The 26,388-nt window shown below is 35.6% G+C and overlaps 1 protein-coding gene across 1 annotated transcript in view; it reads left to right on the top strand.

The window, feature by feature from the left end:
• The window catches only part of LOC121381804 (neuronal acetylcholine receptor subunit alpha-10-like), a 125,140-nt gene that overhangs the window by 63,149 nt on the left and 35,603 nt on the right, over positions 1-26,388 (top strand). The window contains exon 3 of the mRNA XM_041511160.1: positions 19,755-19,799. Coding sequence (XP_041367094.1) covers positions 19,755-19,799 — 45 coding nt within the window. The remainder of the gene's footprint in view (positions 1-19,754; positions 19,800-26,388) is intronic.

Below are 26,388 nucleotides of genomic sequence, written 5' to 3'. Positions count from 1 at the left end.
ACATCATTATGTAAATGTTGAACTTGATAGATCAGAGTGTCACTGACATAACTTACTCCTTCCTAGTTAGACAGAGACCGTTTCAATCACCCCTCGTATACCCTAATTACAATGTATTCGGAACTACATCATTATGTAAATGTTGAACTTGATAGATCAGAGTGTCACTGACATAACTTACTCCTTCCTAGTTAGACAGAGACCGTTTCAATCACCCCTCGTATACCCGAATTACAATGTATTCGGAACTACATCATTATTTACTGGTTCATTTGTTTGTTTTATTCGAGGTTTTTTGTGGCTTTTTGGTGGTGGGTTTTTTGGGTGTGTTTGTTTTTACTTTGTTTGTTTTGTTGATGGTTCTTTTTCTTGTTATTTATTTTTGTTGTTTTATTATTATTATTTTTTAAACTGGGTGTTTGCTTTTTTCTATAAAATGTACTGATCATGTGATATATATATTTTTAGAGCCATAACATATATCTTTAATTCTTTTTTAAATATTAGTTAAGAGTTTTGTGTTCTTAACGGCGTTATGGAAATATCTCTCACAAGAGAACTTTATTCACTCAGAATACCATCGGTGTTACATTTGAGGTGGTTTACAAAAAGTTCTGCAGCAAGTATACTGCTTAAAAGAATAATAAAATCAAACATTCAAATAATTAAATAAATAAATGTACATAGCTAATCACTTTCAAACATGTACACAATAATATACTGGTAATATAGACAAACTTACAACTCAGTAACTTACGAATTATAAATGTTTTTAAACACGTTGTTAATCAAATTAATAAATGTACACAATTTCTTTATATTTGATATATTGGGGGAGTTAAATAGCTGACGTTAAAGGGACATTCCTGACTTTTCCGCATTGTAAGATATTTCTCTTAAAGGGACATTCCTGACTTTTCCGCATTGTAAGATGTTTCCGACTAATAAAATATTTCTACGATCAAACTTACATATTAAATATATTTTCTTGTTTAGAATATCAGTATCTGTATATTCAATGTGTTTCTGGTCGTCTTAATATTTGTAAGAAGCCCAAACTGGATTTTGTCTTCAAATAATTTGACCTAATACAAATAAAAGAACAATCAGAAACACGTTTAATATACAGCCACTAATATTATATGCAGAAAAATATTTTTAATATGTAATTACAATCGTTAAAAAGTCTCTGTTAGTCGATAACATCTTAAAAAGTGCAGCAAACTCAGGAATGTTCCTTTAACCTAAAGGTGTGGGTTTAATATAAAAAAGTGTCTTTAGATGTGTATTTCTTTCATTAGTAAAATGGGGACACTAAAATAAATAATGGAACTCATCACCAAATGCAATGTTACAGAGAGGACATATTCTATCTGTTTTCCAATATTCTGCCATCAGCGTTTTCAATCGGTAGATAATGATTGCTTGTTCTGAAACGACTAACAATAATGCGACGTGTTTCAGGCAAGTATAGAAGGTAGTTTTCACATTCATGTTTTGTTTTAAATATTCTGTAGGTAATGCATTTTGGATAAGAGTTTATGTTATCATTCCAAGCGTGTAGGTACTGATCTCTTAGTCAATCAGAAACTGTACGAATAAAAGCTTTTTTAATTTAAAATGTTTTGATTTAACCAGTAATTACCCAAACCTAGTTTATTTAGAGTGTCATGTATATGTATTAACCATACTGAACATTTTCACTTATCATAATTCTATACAGTATAGCTGATATGGTTTATGCCTTTCCGGTGATCAACGTGGCCCAAATATTTAGCATCCTAAGTTGTATCACCATATCTAATGGAAAAGCTCCTAATTCTCCTTAACTCATGGACAGTGGTGTATTCTTTCTTAGCCTCAATATATCTCCTAAACAATTTAACTGTATTTGTTCAATGTTTTGATTATTACCAAAGCCCCAAATTTCCAAAGCATATAAAAGGATAGGGACAGTAGTACTTTTAAAAATTCGTAATTTAATATCTATAGGTAAATTTAGATTCCTAGTTCTAATATTTAGTAAAGTCCTTTTAGCCTGCGAGATAAGAGACTGTTTTGCTTGGATAAACGATCCAGTTCTTGTAAATAGTATTTCTAGGTATTTATAACTATCAGCAATATCTAATTTTTGTATCTTTGATGTAGAAAAACATGTTTTTGTGTTGTTTTGAGTGAAAGATAATTATTTTTGATTCTTGATAATTATATACTTTTAGTTTCCAATTATCGCAGTATTCTAACAAAACAAAGTTTAATGAGTTTTGTAGGTCGTCCGACGATTCTGCTAAGATAACTGTATCATCAGCGTAAAGTAGCAATTATTATTACATACCCATTAAATCTTACTATATAAATACAGTACTGAATACAAAAATGAAATACACTTTTCCTTATTCAACTCAACTGCCGGAACTATGCCGTATTCAACGCTACTATTTATAGCACACGGTTACCGGGAATGCGCTTAACGATATGTAAACAAAGTTGGTGCTTGGTTTGAATTTCCTATTAAAGCAGTTAACCGTTATGCATGTTTAAAATGCTATTTTGTGGAATATTTGAAATGAAAACAGACAAAAACGGTGACGAATATTTACAATTTCATGAGCGCGATACCAAAATTAAGAGACGGGAACACTACTCACCAACGACCTTTTAATGCACGATTAAGGTCGACGACAGTCACTTTTTGGACCCTTGTTTTGGCTTCGTACACAATAAATAAAACATATCCAACGGTAATTTTGTGATATGATATATTTGACAAAAGGTACTTTTTATTTATTTCATCTTTTAAAACTTAAAATTAATATTTTGTCCAGAATTAGGAAAAGACAAAAAAAAATACCGATCTGCAAATAGCGCTGTCTGCTTGTAAAAGAAATTTGACAGGGTCACGGTTAGTAGACTAGTTTTTATTTTAATGTGGCGAAGCATTGTAATAATATAGCTAATTTTGAATTTAAATGACGTCAGTATTCCAATGACGTCACTTTGCATCTCCTTACAATAACCATAAACTCAGTACATGACGTTTCCTTTTTAAGAATATTGGAATAATTCCGATGCAAAGTTGCTATTGAATTTTTTTTTTTAACATTACTAATGCACCTGAATGTGTTTGAACAAAAACTTGTGATTAAAAAATTGTACCTTTTACGAAATATGGATTTCAAGTGAAATTACGGTAAGATATACTATATTTATTGTGTACGAAGCCAAAACAAGGGTGCTAAAAATTACTGTCGTCGACTTTAGTTATTTATTGTTTAAATAGAACTATATTCCTATGTGTAATAATTAGTGGTTCATCGGTCCGCGTAGTAACACAGCTGACCTAGTTATGTAAATTGAGAAATCTCCGTCATTAGCTAGCAGTGTTACAGTGCTGTCCGGTGTATCGGTGCACCTAAGCATTCAAGGACCATTTTCTATGTGAACACTGTGAAATACTTAATAAAATTTGTCTCTCACCAATGAAGCAGTACATAATCTGAAATACACTACAAATTGTTTTATGTCTGTAGTAAATAAACATTTTAAAATGGTGCTTAAATATAGGCACCCCCTTGTATCCAAAACGATTTGCATGTCCGGTGATTCGGCGCAGTAGATGTGGATCGTTGACCCCGCTATTTATAGACCGCCCATGACCCCACTTTAGCCCATAAACGCTACACTATTGTCCCAAAATTATTTTAGTACTTTTTTGTTTTGTCTTGTTAAAAATATTATTATAAAAATGAACGATCACACATGACCCATCTCATGATCAGTTTCGGAATCGTTTTCTTGAGTGGCACAGTACTACAGATGTATACATGTTCATTGTCATGCATGGCTAAGATGCCTACATGGATTTAATTTTTCTCGGGTAGATTGTGCACATACCTGGATCTTATTTTGCTTTTATTTTTTTTATAACAATGTGACAATTGTGAACTGGAATGACTGTCAATTAACGTGTAAAATTTTCGTTTTGTATGCATTTGTCTGTGTTTTCCTTTTCAGTTTAAATAAAAATAATCGAAGAAAAATAATTACATTTATACTCTTTGCTATAATTTTAAAAATGCGGGAAAGGTGTTTTCAGACTGGTTTTAACATTCTTAACATCAATAAGCTGACCTACTTCGCGTTTATATACACGAAAACAGGTGAATGATTTATTTTGAAATTATGATATAATTATTGATAATTCTTTTTTCTTTTTTTTAATTGCACCCTTAACAATAAATATGTTGATACTTTATTAACCATTGAAAAAGAAATTGAACTTTAATTCGATAAAAACACCGACAACATGACAACTTCCTAAGCATACTTGAGCAAAATACCAAGTGCGCCGAATGACCGGACGCGCCGATACACCGGACACGGTTGTACAATTTTTTAACTATTATTTAGAAACAAAATTCCAATTCGGGGTTTCCTGCAGGAAATACACTCATGGAATACAGAAATCAGAAAACCACATATATGTAGTTTTGTCTATTTATATATAGATCGGTATTGTTATGTTCGTACTCTAATTTAACCCCCTTTACATTGTTCACCCTGCCCCCTATTTAGGTGGCAATGTTTGCAGAACTACTAGTAGATCTTCTAAATCATTTAAATATATAGCGAATAGACGTACACCATTCAGACATAAAAATAGGCAGAATATTCGTTATTGTGACTAACACACGATTTAGTACCTTGATACATTTTGTAGACAGTTGTAAGAATTTAGCGTTTACATCTAGACAGAACATAACAGACCTTGCCGTCTATCGCTTCCGCTCCCCGTCATTCTCCACTGAGGCACGTTCACGGAGTCAGGTTAGATCCCATTAGCATGTGAATTTAACATGGTATCAAACCTACAACAGATTAAATGACTTCTTATAATAATCTAAGTTAGGTATCAAACCTACAACAGATTAAATGACTTCTTATAATAATCTAAGTTAGGTATCAAACCTACAACAGATTAAATGACTTCTTATAATAATCTAAGTTAGGTATCAAACTTACAACAGCTTAAATGACTTCTTATAATAATCTAAGTTAGGTATGAAAACTACAACAGATTAAATGACTTCTTATAATAATCTAAGTTAGGTATGAAAACTACAACAGATTAAATGACTTCTTATAATAATCTAAGTTAGGTATCAAACCTACAACAGATTAAATGACTTCTTATAATAATCTAAGTTAGGTATCAAACTTACAACAGCTTAAATGACTTCTTATAATAATCTAAGTTAGGTATGAAAACTACAACAGATTAAATGACTTCTTATAATAATCTAAGTTAGGTATGAAAACTACAACAGATTAAATGACTTCTTATAATAATCTAAGTTAGGTATCAAACCTACAACAGATTAAATGACTTCTTATAATAATCTAAGTTAGGTATCAAACTTACAACAGCTTAAATGACTTCTTATAATAATCTAAGTTAGGTATGAAAACTACAACAGATTAAATGACTTCTTATAATAATCTAAGTTAGGTATGAAAACTACAACAGATTAAATGACTTCTTATAATAATCTAAGTTAGGTATCAAACCTACAACAGATTAAATGACTTCTTATAATAATCTAAGTTAGGTATCAAACTTACAACAGCTTAAATGACTTCTTATAATAATCTAAGTTAGGTATGAAAACTACAACAGATTAAATGACTTCTTATAATAATCTAAGTTAGGTATGAAAACTACAACAGATTAAATGACTTCTTATAATAATCTAAGTTAGGTATCAAACCTACAACAGATTAAATGACTTCTTATAATAATCTAAGTTAGGTATCAAACTTACAACAGCTTAAATGACTTCTTATAATAATCTAAGTTAGGTATGAAAACTACAACAGATTAAATGACTTCTTATAATAATCTAAGTTAGGTATCAAACCTACAACAGATTAAATGACTTCTTATAATAATCTAAGTTAGGTATCAAACTTACAACAGCTTAAATGACTTCTTATAATAATCTAAGTTAGGTATGAAAACTACAACAGATTAAATGACTTCTTATAATAATCTAAGTTAGGTATGAAAACTACAACAGATTAAATGACTTCTTATAATAATCTAAGTTAGGTATCAAAACTACAACAGATTAAATGACTTTAGACAGTGTATTAAATCCATTGATTAGTCTGAGCAAATATTTGTCTTTTGCATTTCAGTGAGTACAACTGGGATTTCAGTATACAATATCTATTATAGCTACATTGTTTGATTAGCTAACAGCTCTTGAGTACATATGTACGTAATTGATTTACACGTGACATTAGATATAAACCCAGTAAGATCAACACACTGCGAAACAGTCGTCGTAATGGCGTCTCTAGGTAATTACGTATATGTAATTTGAATGATCCGTTATGAGTAGTGCAGTGAGTAGGTGTACGCTTATTGAAATACTCATTAAATACACGCTGACAAAGTACTACTTACCTGAAGAGAGTTTCGGTGAATCATTATTAACAATACAGAGGTGAATGTGCATGTGCTGATTTATCCCTCGGACACACAATGTCTGTGAATATGATATTGTCTCCTTCGATATTAATGAAATAATGAATTTGATTTATTGACTTTATAGATTAATGAAATTAGCTCCATATGTGTCGTTCGTAAGCACATATATCTACAAGAAACTAGCTTCCAGTGTTTACTAATTAAAGAAATTAACATGAACAAAAGCATACTGTGAGAATGCTATACCAGCGGCCGTTAGATTCCATTTACGTCCCACCCGCACTCTGCCCTGCAAATATATATCAGGTTACTACGTTTTGATATCGTGGTTATTTGGCGAGGTTTAGATAACTGTGTAACAGGCGAGCTTCTACGAGCATGTTACACCGTTATCGAACCGAGCTTATCGACTGGATGCCCACAAATACAAGAAGGGGTATCTGGCACATGTTGTACAAATTTGTGACCATTCAAATCACTGGTACCCAAATAGAGTCGGCTATGTAGAATCTGTTGCCATCTATCACCTTCATGGAAATACAATGGAACAGCAGGGTCTTGTTTGTCCATTTGTATTTTAAACAATTTTAGTGAAGAAGAATTTCTAATATCAGGCAACAGATTGTTTCATAATTTTACTGCAGAAGGAAAGAAGGAGTTCGAAAACAATTTTGTTCGACAGAAATATGTTTGTAGATTCTCCGCATTACGTGTATGGTATTCATTACGTTCTGCAGTAGAGCGAGGTAGCTGTAAGGTTAAAAAGGTTGGTAGCATGTTATTTGAAAGTTTATATATCATACACAGTTTGTGAGGCTTCCTCCTTTCTAGTAAAGGTATGAAACCGGTTTCTCTATATAACAGTTGGTGAGATGTTCCTATAACAGCACCACATATTGTACGGAGAGATCTAATTGGAGATTTTCAAGGGTTTTTGCCTGATGGAGGGTACAGTTGTCCCAGATTATGTCTGCATAGTCAAATATGGGAAGAATAAATTATCTGTATATTTTTAATGCCTTTCTAAATAATCTAAATTTGAATGAACGAAGACAATTTATCATTTTACTGGCCTTATCTACAATATCGTTTAATTCAAAACGCTGGCTAGTTCTGAATAGGAGCGGATAATGGAGAATTGAAAAATAAGAGGTAATTTGGTGTTACAGGAAGTGTAAATGTTATATTTATTTATGCAGTTCAACAATTATTGCTGTAAATGGATGTTTGAAAAGTGAAAAAACAATCTACCTGAAAATTGATCAAACATCAGTCATGCTCACAACTCATTTCCTAGTGACATGATAACACTTGGAATTATCAGGTAGGGGTTATCAGGAGGCATGGTTGCATGATAAAGGCAGATTACTGGGTTGTGCTCTAGAGTGGCCGTTAGATGCCATTCACTATCCTCCCAATCTCTTTCTTAACGGAAAGCTTTGTCCCGCTGTAAGCACGTAACACCATATACAAAGATACACACCATATACACAGATACACACCATATACACAGATACACACCATATACAAAGATACACACCATATACACAGATACACACCATATACACAGATAGATACACACCAGATACACAGATACACACCATATACACAGATAGATACACACCATATACACAGATACACACCATATACACAGATACACACCATATACACAGATACACACCATATACACAGATAGATACACACCATATACACAAATACACACCATATACACAGATAGATACACACCTTATACACAGATAGATACACACCATATACACAGATAGATACACACCATATACACACATACCATATACACAGATAGATACACACCATATACACAGATACACACCATATACACAGATAGATACACACCATATACACAGATAGATATACACAGATACACACCATATACACAGATAGATACACACCATATACACAGATAGATACACACCATATACACAGATAGATACACACCATATACACACATACCATATACACAGATAGACACACAGATAGATACACCCCATATACACAGATAGATACACACCATATACACAGATACACACCATATACACAGATAGATACACACCATATACACAGATACACACCATATACACAGATAGATACACACCATATACACAGATACACACCATATACACAGATAGATACACACCATACACAGATAGATACACCCCATATACACAGATAGATACACACCATATACACAGATACACACCATATACACAGATAGATACACACCATATACACAGATACACACCATATACACAGATAGATACACACCATACACAGATAGATACACCCCATATACACAGATACACACCATATACACAGATAGATACACACCATATACACAGATACACACCATATACACAGATATATACACACCATATACACAGATACACACCATATACACAGACAGATACACACCATACACAGATAGATACACACCATATACACAGATAGATACACACCATATACACAGATAGATACACAGATAGATACACACCATATACATAGATAGATACACACCATATAAACAGATAGATACACACCATATACACAGATAGATACACACCATATACATAGATATTATACCATTCACAATCTATCTCAGTGGCGTAGTTATTAAGCCATCGGAATTAAAGTCGGTAGGTACTGGGTTCACACCCCGGGAACAGTTCTTACACAGATTAGTTTCAACGGGGTAATGTTTAGGTACAGTACTACATTGACCCCACACCTCTCTCTCTCTCTCTCTCTCTCTCTCTCTCTCTCTCTCTCTCTCTCTCTCTCTCTCTCTCTCTCTCTCTCTCTCTCTCTCTCTCTCTCTCTCTCTCTCTCTCTCTCTCTCTTAACCACTAACAACTAACGTCTTTTACATACACTAATCATTAACCTCTGAAATGCACGGAAAGTTTGCGTACTGAAGCGTGTTCCCAGGATAGCGTTCTTGAATTCTAATTCCATATTCAGATGAACATATATATGTTATAAATTGTATGCATGTCACGGGGATCCTATAATACCCGTAACTGAATGAAACACGATTGTCCCAAATATCTCTCCTAACTGTATATCTAATGGATCCCTCTGTAACTGGCAGTTATACCTGCTGGCTCGTCTAGGTATGATCAGAGATAAGATCTTATATAAAGTATATATTATTATAGCACGTTTAGTTCACTAGAAAACACAAAAAAAAAACAATACACTTTGGAATCTGTATTAACCTACGCTGACAAATGTACTGCCGCAGTAGTTAATTAACAACAACAAATAATAACAACCCAGAACTGATCACTTAATTAGTTAATCTCTAGGTGTCTAGTTTACACAATATGCTAATCACTTCACCGTGACACAACATCCACACGTGTGGTAATTGAGAAACGCTTCCAGGAGAACTTAATTAATAAAGGAATTACAACTCTATTCCTAACTGGTTAATTTTTAATTAACCCTTACTACTCATTCAGTAACGTGTGATAATTGAGAAACGCTTCCAGGGGAACTTAATTAATAAAGGAATTACAACTCTATTCCTAACTGGTTAATTTTTAATTAACCCTTACTACTCGTTCAATAACCTTGTAACACAGAATTAATACTGGTACCTATCACAATAAAGACAATAACCTACAGTTTACCTAGATCCTCTAGGATGACTGACTAAGCTTTAATAATATATATAGAACAGTGAGCCTACAGTATTACTGCGTCAGATGACCGGCAGCACCGTCTAAATAATATTGGTATAATACAGTATTAAAATATTTAAAGTCACATCAATCACATCAAGGTTATACAACAGAGCAGAAAAATATATTTACCACGTCCGGACTGAACTTATATAGATCGTTCAGTGGACGACGTCCGTTTCCCCTGGATACTTCCAATGTTTCTCCCCGATATCTCTAAAACCCTAGCTATTTATTAAAAAACCGAATATCGCCTGGGGGTAGAAGGCGGTACCTCACGTATCAAGTGAATTTCCACAGCGACCAAGACGGCATATCTTTCTCTTAGATCGCCAGACTCAATGACGCCTAGTCGCCAAAATCACAGTTGTAAAAACCGCACTCGCGGAGGTATTACGTAACAAGTTGCCCACCTGAACTAAATGCATATTGGAACTACACACGGCCCTCTAAAACAATTAATATCGCCACAGGCGAAAACTAAATTAAGAGCATGTTCCGTCACAATGCAGTAATGTTGATTTAAAGTGCTTGCAATAGTTAATGTTAATTCTCTCTTACTACAGAAATACTTTGTCATATACACCAGAGGTGTGCCCACGTAGTAAGAGTATTGGAATCATCATCAAGTTATAAGCAAGTCAATACGTACCACATAAACAATAAAACAATATTATTACCTACGAGGTACAGCATAACGAGGGTCATATTTATTGTACGATTTCCCTCGTATGTCATAACTAAATCGTATGTCCTCCTGGCATTGTCGTTTAACGATTGGCTGTTGTAAGAGTACATTTATTTCTGATTGGCCGACACGACATTCCACAGATACTACTTTCTTCACAGTCTGTTTCACAGTCGCACACTCTAGCTGTGAATACATCCAATTCCGGTGCTATATACGGAGGTACTTTCAATATTAACGTTTATCCGCAATCAAAATCCGCGGCAGCTAGCAGTGTTGTGACTCCGTCACTTGACCCACAGTAAGCTTGACTGGTTCGTTGCAAATGAATGCAATTTACAGCTGTTGATACATGTGTACTCTTTACTTATGGGCGTATAAATATGACGTCACTTTAGAACGGGTTGTGATTTGGTTTTTCAAGACAGTAATGAACAAACATTACTCCGCCGTTAAAGAAACGTTATTTTGTAAACAATGACTGGAATGTTCATTTAGCAGTACAGTTCTACGGTAATAAACAGAATATTACATTCGTGTCCATGACAGACGATGTTTACGACACTCTTGCCTAACTTATCACATTTCCCGAGCTCTCGCTCGGGAAATATGATAATTTAGACACTCGTGTCGTAAACATCGTCTGTCATGGACACTCATGTAATATTCTCTATGAATTCCCTATATGTACCTCTGTGGATAGAACATTGAACTCTTATACATAGTCCCTGGTTCGAATCCCATCTGTGGAGGTTGATTTTTCTGTTACATGCCATGTTTATTGAAATGAAACAAAGATAGCTAAGTCAGCGTTCGTAACTTGATATAAGAGCCGGAAATACAATAGTATAGTCACCAGACGCTGCGTCTTTATTTTGCAATATCCACCATCTGTTGTCCACGTAGATACCAATTGTTTATAGTGATCAGAAATACAGGTGTTGTTTAATTCAGTATTGTTTCATATTGCACGTGTCTAGGCGTTGTAGTAATTGAACTGGTGTATGTTTGCTGTGGTAATAAATACGCGTGTTGTTTGATTATGTATTGTTTCATATTGCACGTGTCTAGGCGTTGTAGTAATTGACCAGGGGTATGTTGACTGTGGTAATAAATACACGTGTTGTTTGATTATGTATTGTTTCGTATTGCACGTGTCTAGGCGTTGTAGTAATTGAACTGGGGTATGTTGACTGTGGGTGGTTTTAGTCCAGTTTCAGTACGAATCATAGCCAATGAAATCCGGGTTATATCTATGCACTTGGTTAATGCCAGAATCACTAGATGTGAAATATCCCGTGGGGAAATAACATGAAAGGAAATAACAGTAAATATTGCCTATTGAAGAAGATGAGAAATGAAATCGGCTTCTGTCTGCACTCTAATAACAATAATGAGCAAAGGTGACAGACGTTAGACGGTTTATTATTCGCTTGTTGAAATGGCACGCACTTGTAAAATGTCTGTTTATTGCAACCTACTCTCAACAAACTGTGTTGTTTATCCATAGGTAGAAGACTACAGTTATTTGTTAATCTTCAGCTGAGATTTATGCATGTCATTCCTGGCATCAAAAATGCTCACTTATATTTCAAAAATAAAGAAACGTTCAGGTGTTTTTAGTCTCAGGGAAAGTATAAGTAGGGTCATATTTGAAATATTTTGAGTTAAATGTTTGTTTTACTTCTATCATAATATGCCCCAAATTCCAAAATGTGTCTCCAACCTGCATGATTTTTGGCAATCTGATTAAAATTAGCTCTACTGGTCTATCAATAGATCTAACAGCATTGCGTGGAATCCCATGTCCAGGTGACATTTCATCTATAAATAACAATTTTAATATTGACCAATTACACTTCGCCGTTTATAGCGTTATTCGGGAGCATACAAATTCTAAAAATATCAGGCGAGACTACTTATGCAATAGGCGAACTTGTTGGTCTATTTCAACATTAAAAAAACAGGGGGGAAAATGTAATAATAAACTCTGGATTGTATACTAGTATAAACAGATTTTATGGCTGTACCATCGCGGTTTTTTTTTCGTCTTGAAACGAATTTTATATAAACTTTTATATTGAAATTAGTTTCCGGCATACATCGTAATTCACCCGAATCATTTCGTATACCCTCGGCATAATCCCGAATGTTTTCAAATTCTTTTCAAATCACTGGCATGATTTTGCAAGTAAGGTTTTGATTGGTTGAATGAAATGTCAACTGGACATGAGCTCCATCGGGATGCTGTTAGATCCACAGGTAATAGTAATGAACCAGTGGAGCTAATTTCTATTAAATTGGATTTGTGGTGTATTTTTGACAATGTTCACACCCATTCAAACCACACCCAAGCGGGATATGACGCATATATTTATGGATAATTTGCTCATCTGACCTTTCAAAAATCCTCTTTTGAATAAAGGTTTAGCTGTTCAATGTTTCACAAAATCAGCTTCTTTGAAAATTACCCAGATTACTCGCGCCCCACTTTTGTCACAAGTGAAACCCGGTACATGAATACCGAGAGCCATCATTGCCAAACAGTTTGCATTCCCCGGGGAAAAACTAATATAATTTGTTTAAAATACTCCTTAGCTATCACTAATCTTCAGAATTTACTTCATATTCGAAATAAATCATCAGCCTTCTATCATGGATCTGTGCCAAAACAACAAGCGAACTCTTTTGTATTTTGTCGTTAAATATTCATTCACTTCAAATTCTAAGATAATCAATATCGTCAGCCACAAGTTGAGGGGGTGGGTTGATAGGGGCCTCGCATGTTGCCTTGGTTGGTGAAATCCTAGATTCGACCATGATCGAAAGCGGTGGCCTAGACCAGACTGTTGGTCGTAAGTTATGATCATAGTTTCATGGAATGCGATTCTGAAATAGTGAAGGCAAACAACAGCAGGCGTAAACGTATTTGTGATTTTGTCTGGTATATATCTTTAACTAAAGTGAATTTTTGCTTTATTGTTATTAAAACATACATGTTCATATGTAGTCATAGTTTATAACATTATTTTTATTTTCATTGTTTTTATTATTCTTTACAATTCTAGTTGTTAATGTTAGTAAACTCGTGAATGTGATATTGATATTCAATCTGTTATTTGTTTAAAATCATAATACATAATTTCGTTATGTTTCTATTAGCATTAACTAGATTCATGAAATGTTTTTCAAACTCGTTATATAGACAGATAACATGCTACTATCTGGAGTCATATACATAATTCGACTCGTTACAGAGATAGATAACATGCTACTATCTGGAGTCACATACATAATTCGACTCGTTACATAGATAGATAACATGCTACTATCTAGAGTCACAAACATAATTCGACTCGTTAAATAGATAGTTAACATGCTACTATCTGGAGTCACACACATATTTCGACTCGTTATATAGATAGATAACATGCTACTATCTGGAGTCACATACATAATTCGACTCGTTACAGAGATAGATAACATGCTACTATCTGGAGTCACATACATAATTCGACTCGTTAAATAGATAGATAACATGCTACTATCTAGAGTCACATACATAATTCGACTCGTTAAATAGATAGTTAACATGCTACTATCTGGAGTCACACACATATTTCGACTAGTTATATAGATAGATAACATGCTACTATCTGGAGTCACATACATAATTCGACTCGTTTCATAGATAGATAACATGCTATTATCTGGAATCACATACATAATTCGACTCGTTACATAGATAGATAACATGCTACTATCTGGAGTGACATACATAATTCGACTCGTTAAATAGATAGGTAACATGTTACTATCTGGAGTAACACATATAATTCGTCTCGTTATATACATAGATAATGTGTTACTATCTGGAGTAACACATATAATTCGTCTTTTTATTGCCGTCACGTGTCTGTGTGGGAGTCACGATTAACCGTCAACTCGCGGAATAGAGATAATTGCATATTAAGAGCGTTCGTTATTTCTATTCATTCCGACAACACAATCCAAGAGCGGGACATTTGCCTCGATTTTCCGTCATTATTTGCACAGGAAGTCTCGATCTTATCACGTGGAAGCTGGCTTGGACCGGAAGTCGATCATCTGCATCTGTACGGAGTAACCCGTTGCACGGAATATTGAGTTACTACTATAGGAAAGCCTAACAAGGGAATATATATAGTCGTAGAAACCACTATAAGCTTGAACTCTACATACTGAAATCGGCTAAATACGGTGGCTGATATAAGTCAATCCGCGTTCCTGTCCTTGTATCTCCCATTTGTCTTTGGCAGATCTTTAAGATATCTTGGAAGTTCCACCCAAGGCGTGTGTACGTGAACCGTTAGAGCATGAAAGCACCTGTCCACCGATTGTTTAATGGTCGATCCTCATCCCAGGAATAAAAAGTAATCTGAATTTTCGAGACAGTGTTTGTCTGAGGCCTTTTGGCATAAATTGCAAATACCCCAGCTGGTTTATCTCCAAACAGTGCCCTACAATTGGTATATTAAAGGCCGTCATATATCCCTTTCTAATAACGTTGAGAGTTTTCCCTATGACTATGCTACCAAAATTAATAAGTAAAAAAACTTAACTTTATCCCTCACACACAATGTCTTAGATTTTGTGAATACTTCGTGATCGGTGTCTAACTTTCTCTGCCGAAGATATAAATAAATATCACAATATTAGATAGCATAATACGGCACAACTATAGAGCAGTCGCAAGTAGCCGACGAACGTTTTGAACCCAAGCTTGTGATTGGTTTATGTTAAACTAATGAGAAGCTTGGAATAGATAATCGTCTCCAAGATGGCGCTAGTCCTAAAAGGAATTTGAGAAACTAGGTCACGTGTGAATGACTATGTGTGTCTTGTTACTACCATTAAACTAGCTGATAAGCGCTGTAATAACGAATGATATATGCATGGTTTGTCATTAACGTGACCTAGATATCGGCTTATGGCGCTAAATATACATTTAATGATCTTCCATCAGGCTGGGCGGTACACGTGTATCCAGTGAGGCCGTGACGGCCATGCCGCCATCACCCTAATCACACACACACACCCCCCCCCCCCCCCCCCCCCTTCCCATTTATTTTGTCTGTTGCCCCATAACACGACTTAGAGACAGTGTGGATGGCAATGAGAGCTGTATTGGAACGGATCACGGGGGGGCCTGGAGGAGGGGGAGGAATCGTATTTAGTATTTTATACGTCATGGATTTGCCGGGGGGAGGGGGTCAATGGTGATAAGCTGTGGAATATCCCTGTGATCTATGATGTTATTGAGCGTTCGCTGTTTAGTGTTGGTTGAGCGTTCGCTGTTTAGTGTTGGTTGAGCGTTCGGTGTTTAGTGTTGGTTGAACGTTCGCTGTTTAGTGTTGGTTGAGCGTTCGGTGTTTAGTGTTGGTTGAGCGTTCGGTGTTTAGTGTTGGTCGAGCGTTCGCTGTTTAGTGTTGGTCGAGCGTTCGCTGTTTAGTGTTGGTCGAGCGTTCGCTGTTTAGTGTTGGTTGATCGTTGGTTTAGCGCGGTCCGATCTCTCTATGTATGTATTTGCTACGACAGTCTGTGTGATTGCAAATCAACGTAGAAGATGTCAATTATCTGAGTTTATCTGTGCGAGGCTTTCGTTAAGTGATTTGTCCCACAAATTGGCCACACTGCTCTTCAGCATGCCTCAGTAAATAGTGTCCGCATGGTCACGTGGTCTCTGTGAGACGACGCGTGTCAGATGTGTCTTTATTATTTCAAAACTGCGTGCGTGAATAAAGAAGTTCCTCATCGGTATTTTATTTATAAGTAAGGGGAACCATTGAATAGAAGATCTATCCTGGACGGAGGAGCCGGCGAGAGTCGACACCTGCTCCCATGACAGGCGTGCGCTGCAACAGCTTGTTCTGAATGTGCACGTTAAAACCTATCACCTGACCTGAATAGTAGACTTTTGAACGATATCCCCTTTTAAAGGGACATTCCTGAGTTTGCTGCAATTTTTAAGATGTTATCGACTAACAGAGACTTTTTAACGATTGTAATTACATATCAAATATATTTTTCTGCATAAAATATTAGTGGCTGTATATTAAACGTGTTTCTAATCGTTCCAATATTTGAAGTAGGTTAAATTTCATTGTATTTCCTAAAATATTATTTTTTCGTACGTACGAAATTATTTGAAGACAAAATCCAGTTTGGGCTTCTTACAAATATTAAGACAACTAGAAACACATTGGATATACAGACACTGATATTCTAAACAAGAAAATATATTTAATATTTAAGTTTAATCGTAGAAATATTTTATTAGTCGGAAACATCTTACAATGCAACAAACTCAGGAATGTCCCTTTAACACTTATCTACTCAGTGTTTAAACTATTTTTTTTTAAAGTTTAAAGTCACAATAATTAATGTGGGTGATTATTCCGGAGACTGTAACTTTAAAATATGCTGTTAGAGGGTGTGTCTTTAAAACGTTTGTTTATTCGTTGAAAATTGGACAAATTAAATGCAATAGCTCTCGGAAGTAGAATTCGAAACTACGCTTGCGAAGTAATAAGCCAAAGAATTTGCTTTTCAAGGAAGCTAATCTATTTTTGGTCATGTCCTATATAAATTTACTTGGTCAACATGCACTAGCTGGTTCGGCAGGTTAAAATCAGGAGTTCTGTTGACCAAAATCGAAAATAGAGTAAAGTGGATAATTACGAACTAATTTAACTTGGTTTATTCCAGACCGATTACCGCGTGATCCGATGTGTACATAAAGCTCAATTTTCATTTAAAAGCGTTGGAGGCATTGTTGAAATTACCACAATGAAAATACAATACTATAGAAAGTGGGTCGTTTAGTAACACAATAATTACCTGTCTCGTCTCGTGTGAGTTACGTGAAATAAACATTGTTGCTAAAAATAAAATATTGATAAGACAGTATTAATCCGCTGACTAATGGGTTGGAGTAAGTTGGTAAGTTATAACGTTTACACAGTCACATCTCCATGTAAGAAATGATTGTACTAATAGCCAAAAGGTTGTCTCGTGTTATTCGTGTATCGGAATGCAACAAACACCGGAATAGAATACAAAATGAAAAAAAAAGAAACAGAAAGTAAAATGAATGGTACCCTCAGTAAATCAATCTGTTGGCGCACCCTTTGCCATTAAATTACTATAGTCCAATGGTACCTTCCTGGTGAGGGAGATGGGTTCTGATAACGAATCGCATGAAAGGGCCAAATAGCCTTCAACCAGCGCGTGAAGTACTACGAGGTATTTACCATAGGGCACCAACTCTTACACCACTCACTTCTCGTTCCAGCCAGTGCACCACAACTGGTATATCAAAGGCTGTGGTAAGTGTTATCCTGTCTACGGGATGATACGTATTAAAGATCCCTTGCTACTAATGGAAAAATGTAGCGGGTTTCCTCTCTATGACTGTCAAAATTACCATATGTTTGACATTCAATAGTCCATGATTAATAAATGAATGTGCTCTAGTGGTGTCGTGAAACAAAACACTTTTTTTTCGTCGTCTTTTTCTTACACCAGTCACGTGTTATATTACATAGTGTAACTCCAGACTCGTCGGAAAATAGCCTCATTTAACAAGCCTGCCAGTAAAAACAAATCGTGTCGGTATTTTCCTTATACAATGTATGTAGCAATTCGAACCCAGTCTGATGTTACATATGGAGACATAAAGAATGGAGAGTGAACGAGAGAGACAGACAGACAGACAGAGACACATAGACAAACCTAGAAAGACATAGAGAAACAGAGACAGACCAGGTGAGGATGGAAAGATAGTTAGAGGGAGGGCAAAAAATTTGAGAGAGTGAGAGATAGGCAGAGACAGAAAGAAAGAGATACAGATGCTGGTAGATAGAGAGACTGAAGCAGAGGCAGGGAGAGAGACGGAGACAAAGCGATACAAAGACACAGATAGGGATTTTCAGCATCATCAGCTCGTCACTTTGAAATAAAATGTCTATATAATGTTTGATTACTCCGACTCGAGGAGTGTGTGGCTAACTGCATAAGAATGGGGCCGATGTCGGCGACGACTGCCACTGACGAGGTTTTCATCGAATTGTGTGTCCGTACACATTGGTCAAACGGATCTCAAACGTCCTTCGTGACAGAGTCCGAGTGCAGTCAGTTACACATGACATGTATTATACGACAGGCCGGAACGCGACATGTCGCACATTAATACACATTATTAACAAGGTGTGGGTGATAATCCAACGGAATTAAATGTATCTTATGACATAAACTCATTTGGTGTCGATCAAAGTTGCATCCATAGGTGTTTATCTAAGTGTATGTTACCAATTTTTAAATTAGTAATTATTAGTTCATTCAATTTAATAAATGTTCATGATGCATCGAGATGAATATCCATAGGTGCAGTTTGTGATAAACAGAGCTGAATACATAACCGTAACAATGTGCTTAACTTGATCATCGTTTTGCAACTTATAATGTTCTTTTGGTTGAAATGTACGGAGCATCCGGTGTCTTCTCAATTCATCTGGTATCTATGATATCATCATAGTTGTTCTGATATAACTTTATAGTAGCTATGGCATCATCATAATTGTTCTGATATAACGTTATAGTAGCTATGGCCTCATCGTGCTTGTTTTAATATCATTTTATTGTAGCTATGACATCATTTTGGTTATTCTGATATAACTTTATGGTAACTTTGACATCGCTTTGTTGTGGCAATCTGAAATCTTTACCAGAGGTCATTTTCAGTGAAAACCTCTGACAGCAGATTGTGGTTTGATTTGTCTGTTTATTGTAATAGTGTTTCGTTTTGTATTTGCAGGATGAAAAGAATCAGATAATCACCACCAACTGCTGGCTGAACCAGGTGAGATATTTGTACTTATTCAACACTCATTATACAACTGGCAGTACTACAGGTGTTGGAAATAAAATCAACATGAAGAAAACAAACATTTTGTTCTTTACATTTAATAAAGTTTACTGACCCCAGAAAACAAATATAGTAGTGCCAGGGTTAGAGAGAGAGAGAGAGAGAGAGAGAGAGAGAGAGAGAGAGAGAGAGAGAGAGAGAGAGAGAGAGAGAGAGAGAGAGAGAGAGAGAGAGAGAGAGAGAGAGAGCAACAAGCATACAGACATATTTACACAGACATAGACAGAGATAAACGGATATATTGCGAGACAGAGATTGATTGAGAGAGAGAGAGAGAGAGAGAGAGAGAGAGAGAGAGAGAGAGAGACAGACAGACAGACAGACAGACACAGACAGACACAGACACACATACAGACAGACAGACATACAGAGAGACAGACAGATAACGTACAGAATATCCTTTGCTGTTAATAGCCATGATTTACTTTAACCGTATATAACTAAAATCACAATGATTGTGTGTGCCGGCAGCCAGGGTTGTCTTGTCTTATTATCTGTATCAAGTGTCGCAGTAACCGTGTTTGATGCCCAGTAGCCAGGGATGTCTTGTCTTATTATCTGTATCAAGTGTCGCAGTAACCGTGTTTGATGCCCAGTAGCCAGGGATGTCTTGTCTTTTTATCTGTATCAAGTGTCGCAGTAACCGTGTTTGATGCCCAGTAGCCAGGGATGTCTTGTCTTATTATCTGTATCAAGTGTCGCAGTAACCGTGTTTGATGCCCAGTAGCCAGGGATGTCTTGTCTTTTTATCTGTATCAAGTGTCGCAGTAACCGTGTTTGATGCCCAGTAGCCAGGGATGTCTTGTCTTATTATCTGTATCAAGTGTCGCAGTAACCGTGTTTGATGCCCAGTAGCCAGGGATGTCTTGTCTTATTATCTGTATCAAGTGTCGCAGTAACCGTGTTTGATGCCCAGTAGCCAGGGATGTCTTGTCTTATTATCTGTATCAAGTGTCGCAGTAACCGTGTTTGATGCCCAGTAGCCGACGATTAAGCAATTACTGGAGTGTCGTTCAATAATCGTTCACGTTCGATTTGTCTTTGTTCACAATAACCTTACAATATAACTGAGATACGTCGAATCCGATCATTAGACGTTTATATCACATGTCATGTATACCTTTCCAAATTTGAAACTAAATTGTTTTGTTAGTGGCATAATGTCCAGACCAAGTGTTCAGTTCATGAAAACACTCTGTAAGAAATAATATTGTATATTCTAACATTACTGCAGGTGGACTGGTCCAGTGTTGTGTCTGTACACAGTAAATTAATTACTATAGTCCTGTTCAATTGTTTAGATCTTAAGTTTTTTTTGCAAATGTTACGTTTAATTCCTATTCAATCCTTGTTTTCTTTACATTTGCATGAAAACAAATCAAAACCCCGACAAGTTTTATGTATAATTCATCATCTAAAATGCACGACGTTTACTTATTTCCATTTTACAAAAATCTCTGTATGTTTTGAATGCAGGATCTTTTTCCTATAAATAACTACGACTATTTGCATAACAAAAGATTAGGATATGAGTCTACGTGAAGGTCATTACAGCTTGTTTCATTGAATCAAGGTTATATATGTTTTGGAATGTAAAATGCATACCAGCTTTGTCTAACCTTTTCTTTAAACATATACGTACAAATACATGTAACTATTCCATGTACATGCAGTATATTGAATCAATTTTGCCAATACATTATTTATTTGAATTTTATTGTATAAATTATATATTTACATACCGTACATACCGTACCTAACTTAACACAACTGGGGTGTAGTAACAAACACAAATCAGCTTACACAAGGTCGGGGTGTTACAGAGTCCACACTGTTAGGTCTGGTAGGCCCTCCCCTTTCTACATTGTTTTTTCTTTTTTATTTGGGATCCCTGTGGTCAAATCTATAGTATTTATGGTGGAGCTTGGGGTGTGTACTTTTGCAATGCGCAAAGCAATTTTGTAAACCAAAAAGCTATTGTTCGTACTTTTCGGGGGTTCCACCACTTTGCCCATCCCCTATACACGGCCCTGAATGTACATATCAAGTCGATGTTCAATAACATATTACTTTTGAAGTATAATCTGTGATTGCACGTGCTGTTGTAGCATTGTGTAAACCATATGAAATACAAGTATAGAAAGGTATACAAGTTCACAGAAAATGTATTACTGGACATTCCATACGTTATTGATATTTGAGTAAAATATGGGTAAATCGAAAAGCATATCAGTTGATATACAATATTGTGTTAAGAACGTTTTTGATTATTTTGAATGAATGAATAAATGTTTAACGACACCCCAGCACGAAAAATACATCGTCTATTGGGTGTCAAACTGTGGTAAAGGCAAATCTGAAGTGATGATCAACATCAATATAAAAATTCAATAGTGATTATTTTGAAGACGAATATAAGCGTGGTAGACCTAGATATGCCGTTTATTGAATTGTTGAACGAGTTGCTACTGCACTTAAAGTTTCCGTTACAACAGTAAAAAAAGGTATAAAATATATAAACGCTATTTATCCGAGTACAAAATGCATTGTTAAAGAACCTGGCCAAAAATGCTTCGATTTGTTTGATAAAGATGTTATTAGACGACGAGTATACCGATTTTACAGAGAGGGCGAATTACCTACATTACATAAGATTAATTTGGCTTCGAGGGAGGAATGCGGAATCAACATATCGATATCAACATTACGTAGAACACTTCACGACCTCGATTTTAAATATCAACATATTTCTACAACTGGGAAAGTGATTTTTGAGGACGGCAATATATCAGACAGGAGACTCTCCTATCTGCATGAAGTATCCAGTTTATGAGAACAGGGGTATTTAATAGTATATCAAGATGAGACGTGGGTGAACGTTAACCATACAACATCCCAGCACTGGAAAGATAGATTTTGGAAAACAGTCATTATAGTTAACAAACAAGATGATATTAAAAACAAAAACACATTTATTATTTTTGTTTGAAGAAAATGAAAACCAATTACCAGGTGCATCACAGGATGGGGTTCAGGGGGTGGAGATGAACCCCCCCTCTTGGCCATTTTTGTTGTTGTTGAAAGAAACCTTAAATATTAGCCATAAACCTGACTAGTTCAGTGCAAATTAAGATGAACACCATTCAAAAATTCAAGGTAACACATATGACTACATGGGGTGGGTGGGAGCAAAGTGGCCACCTTGTGACTAGTGTACACCTACAAATGACAAATTGCCACTAGCTACATGTATGACTATGAGATGACAACACCACAGAAAAATTCATTATTCTAAAATTAAAGGCATATAAGCTGTGGCAGCCCCCGGTGACTAGGGACCTGAACAAGGTGCAAGAGACATATTTTAATATTTGTGCATTTATTTGTGATAAGTAACTTTATATTTATTGATTCCACACATAATATCTGTAAAATTAACTAGAAAATTTCATAATAGTAAAGTGCTGCCAATGAATGTAAAAGTGTTTTCCTCAAATGTGACGTCACATTTACCATGTTAGTTGTGATCCGCTACAAATGTTCCAGTTTGTATAATTCTGGCAGTAAATGCAATTACTGGGTGTGTTATTTTGTTATGGAAATGAGCATGTTAGCTGCAAGTATAATTTTTACCTTTTAAAACATAATCAACACTTTTGGCATGAAGCTGCCTTTTGCACACTTTCATAAATTTCTCTTAATCCACTTATATGGATAACAAAATTAATACTGATATTCATAATTGGCTATAGTTATAAAAAAATGTCTCCTAAAATCACACTGGCATTGCATAAATGTCAATACTTTGCTTCAAAATTGGAAAAAATAAACATGTTTTATGGTGTCGGGCGTACATGGTGCCGGACGTACACTACAACAGCACCACAGTAGCATGACAATTGTTACATATTCAGTAATTGTTTTTATATTTTTAATCAACCATATAAAATTAACATTGCATCTCAGTTAGTAACATTTTACAATCAGTTAGCAGAAGTGGAGATTTAAAAAAAAAATATATTTTGGTGTCGGACGTACACGAGTAAAATATGTAAATATTATGGATACAAGTATGCTTGAAATATAAATTTGTCTTTTATATATTATGTCAATTAACAAAAGACATGTCTGGAATTATTTCTGTATAAAGATTTTTTATTTCTACTCACTTTATGTATAAAAATATGCTAACAAATGTGTTAATATAATGTTTCGTAAAATATTGCTGCATTCATGGTTGATGTACCGGCCTCGGTGGCGTCATGGTAGGCCATCGGTCCACAGGCTGGTAGGTACTGGGTTCGGATCCCAGTCGAGGCATGGGATTTATAATCCAGATACCGACTCCAAACCCTGAGTGAGTGTTCCGCAAGGCTCAATGGGTATGTGTAAACCACTTGCACCGACCAGTGATCCATAACTGGTTCAATAAAGGCCATGGTTTGTGCTATCCTGCCTGTGGGAAGCGCAAATAAAAGATCCCTTGCTGCTAATCGGAAGAGTAGCCCATGTAGTGGCGACAGCGGGTTTCCTCTCAAAATGTGTGTGGTCCTTAACCATATGTCTGACGCCATATAACCGTAAATAAAATGTGTTGAGTGCGTCGTTAAATAAAACATTTCTTTCTTTCTTTCATGGTTGATGCATTAGTTGCATTATAAGTGACTAAAACACATCTACTGAAAAAGGATTAATGTAATATTTGACACTAGAGATAATAACCTTCCAAATGATATCAAACTTTTTTCACTTGAATGAGTTTCTAAAAATGACCTATTGGTTTACTTGACCACGCAATTGCCCAAGTGAATCCAATAGAAGTGATTTGGAGTCAAGTAAAAGGGCACATAGCTCGTCATAATGATGGTAAAATTTCTATGGTAAGGAACGAACTGGCACTTGGTTTGAACTCTGTCACACCTACAAACTTCTCTGACGTGTTAAGCATGTAATAAAGATCGAAGAAGATTTCAGAAAGCAAAATAGTTTTATAAGAAATAAAATACCACCTGTGATAGTCTCCCTTAACGAAGACAGTGATGAAGAAATGAGTTCGTCGAGTGATTAAGTTGCTTCTCCCTACCCATCAAGCATATAACGTTCAATGCATTTATTAACTCTTTAACCCTGAAAACTATTTATTCCCATGACATTCATTATCAGTCACTATCAAACCTATCATTTGAACAAATATAAACATGTATTACAAAACACGGACAATTAATATAAAACTATATAAAATACACCTACATTCGAAGCCAGAGGTGGGTGTGGGGTTGGGCAGAGGGCCACACCTCCATCAATCGCGTGTGTACAATATTCAATCACTATAAAACCATATAAAATACACCTACATTCGAAGCCAGAGGTGGGTGTGGGGTTGGGCAGAGGGCCACACCTCCACCAATCGCGGGTATACAATATCCTGGCCACGTGCAATATGTCACAATGAGCATCACGAGATTAAGATCTCACCCCAACTCCCTCACAAAAAAGGGAACGTGGCCTTCAGATGAACACTTGCCTGTGCATTAGTAAATAATAAATATATATTATTCATGGACATACAATCTGACAGTCATAATGTATCAGCCTATGTTATAGTTACTTTACAGTGTTTTATCCCCAGTAGCGCCCAAACGTATTTAGTTTTGTATCAGTACATTACATTAACGACATAGCAGGTCCAGAATTATTATAGTAGCGGAGGCCCAACACCCGTTGTTGCTGTTGAACAGGTGGATGGGATAAGTGTTTTGTGTATTCTGTGATGTATGTTGTTTGGACTTCTCGCCTGAATCCGTGCCTGAGTTGTTTTTTCACTTAGGTTTCCAAATTGTTTCTTCATTATAGGTCATACTACAATATATTCCGCTAGGAAGGTGGACAAATACATTAGTTTCAAACACACTATAGAGTGATGATTTTGTTATGCAAATAGCCGTAGTTATTTATAGGATAAAGAACCTGCATTCAAAACATACAGAGATTTTTGTAAAACGGAAATACATCAACTTCGTGCATGTTAGATGATGAATTGTATATGAAATATGTCGGGGTTGGGGTTTGTTTTCACGCGTATGTAAAGAAAACAAGTATTGAATAGGAATTAAACGTAACATTTACAAAAACAAACAATTGGGGTCATAACAACTGAACAGGACTATAGTTGGTGGTTTTTCTAATTACATATATCTTGAAATGTCTATTTAAATTGATCATAAACAGGAACGGCAGAGCAGGCGAGGGTGGGGGGATAATTCTGAATGAAAAATATTATTGGTAGTAAATCTTAAAGCACAGATGAATTTTACTTGTAGAATGCAAACGTTTACGGGGGAGCATATCCCTGAACCCCTAGAAATTTTGCTTTGTGCTCTCAAACTCCGTAAGCCCCCACCACCAGTGTCTACTTGCTTCCGCCGTGCCTGATAAACCATACTACATTTCTTTGTATGTGCCATTCACAGATGTGTTTATCATTAGTACATACAAAACTTATTACATCTTGAAAGTGCACGTG

This window comes from Gigantopelta aegis, chromosome 9 (genome assembly GCF_016097555.1).
Source record: "Gigantopelta aegis isolate Gae_Host chromosome 9, Gae_host_genome, whole genome shotgun sequence".
In the NCBI taxonomy this organism is placed as follows: Eukaryota; Metazoa; Mollusca; class Gastropoda; order Neomphalida; family Peltospiridae; genus Gigantopelta; species Gigantopelta aegis.
Note: the sequence above shows the minus strand (reverse complement) of the source record. Positions and strands in the feature narration are given on the sequence as shown.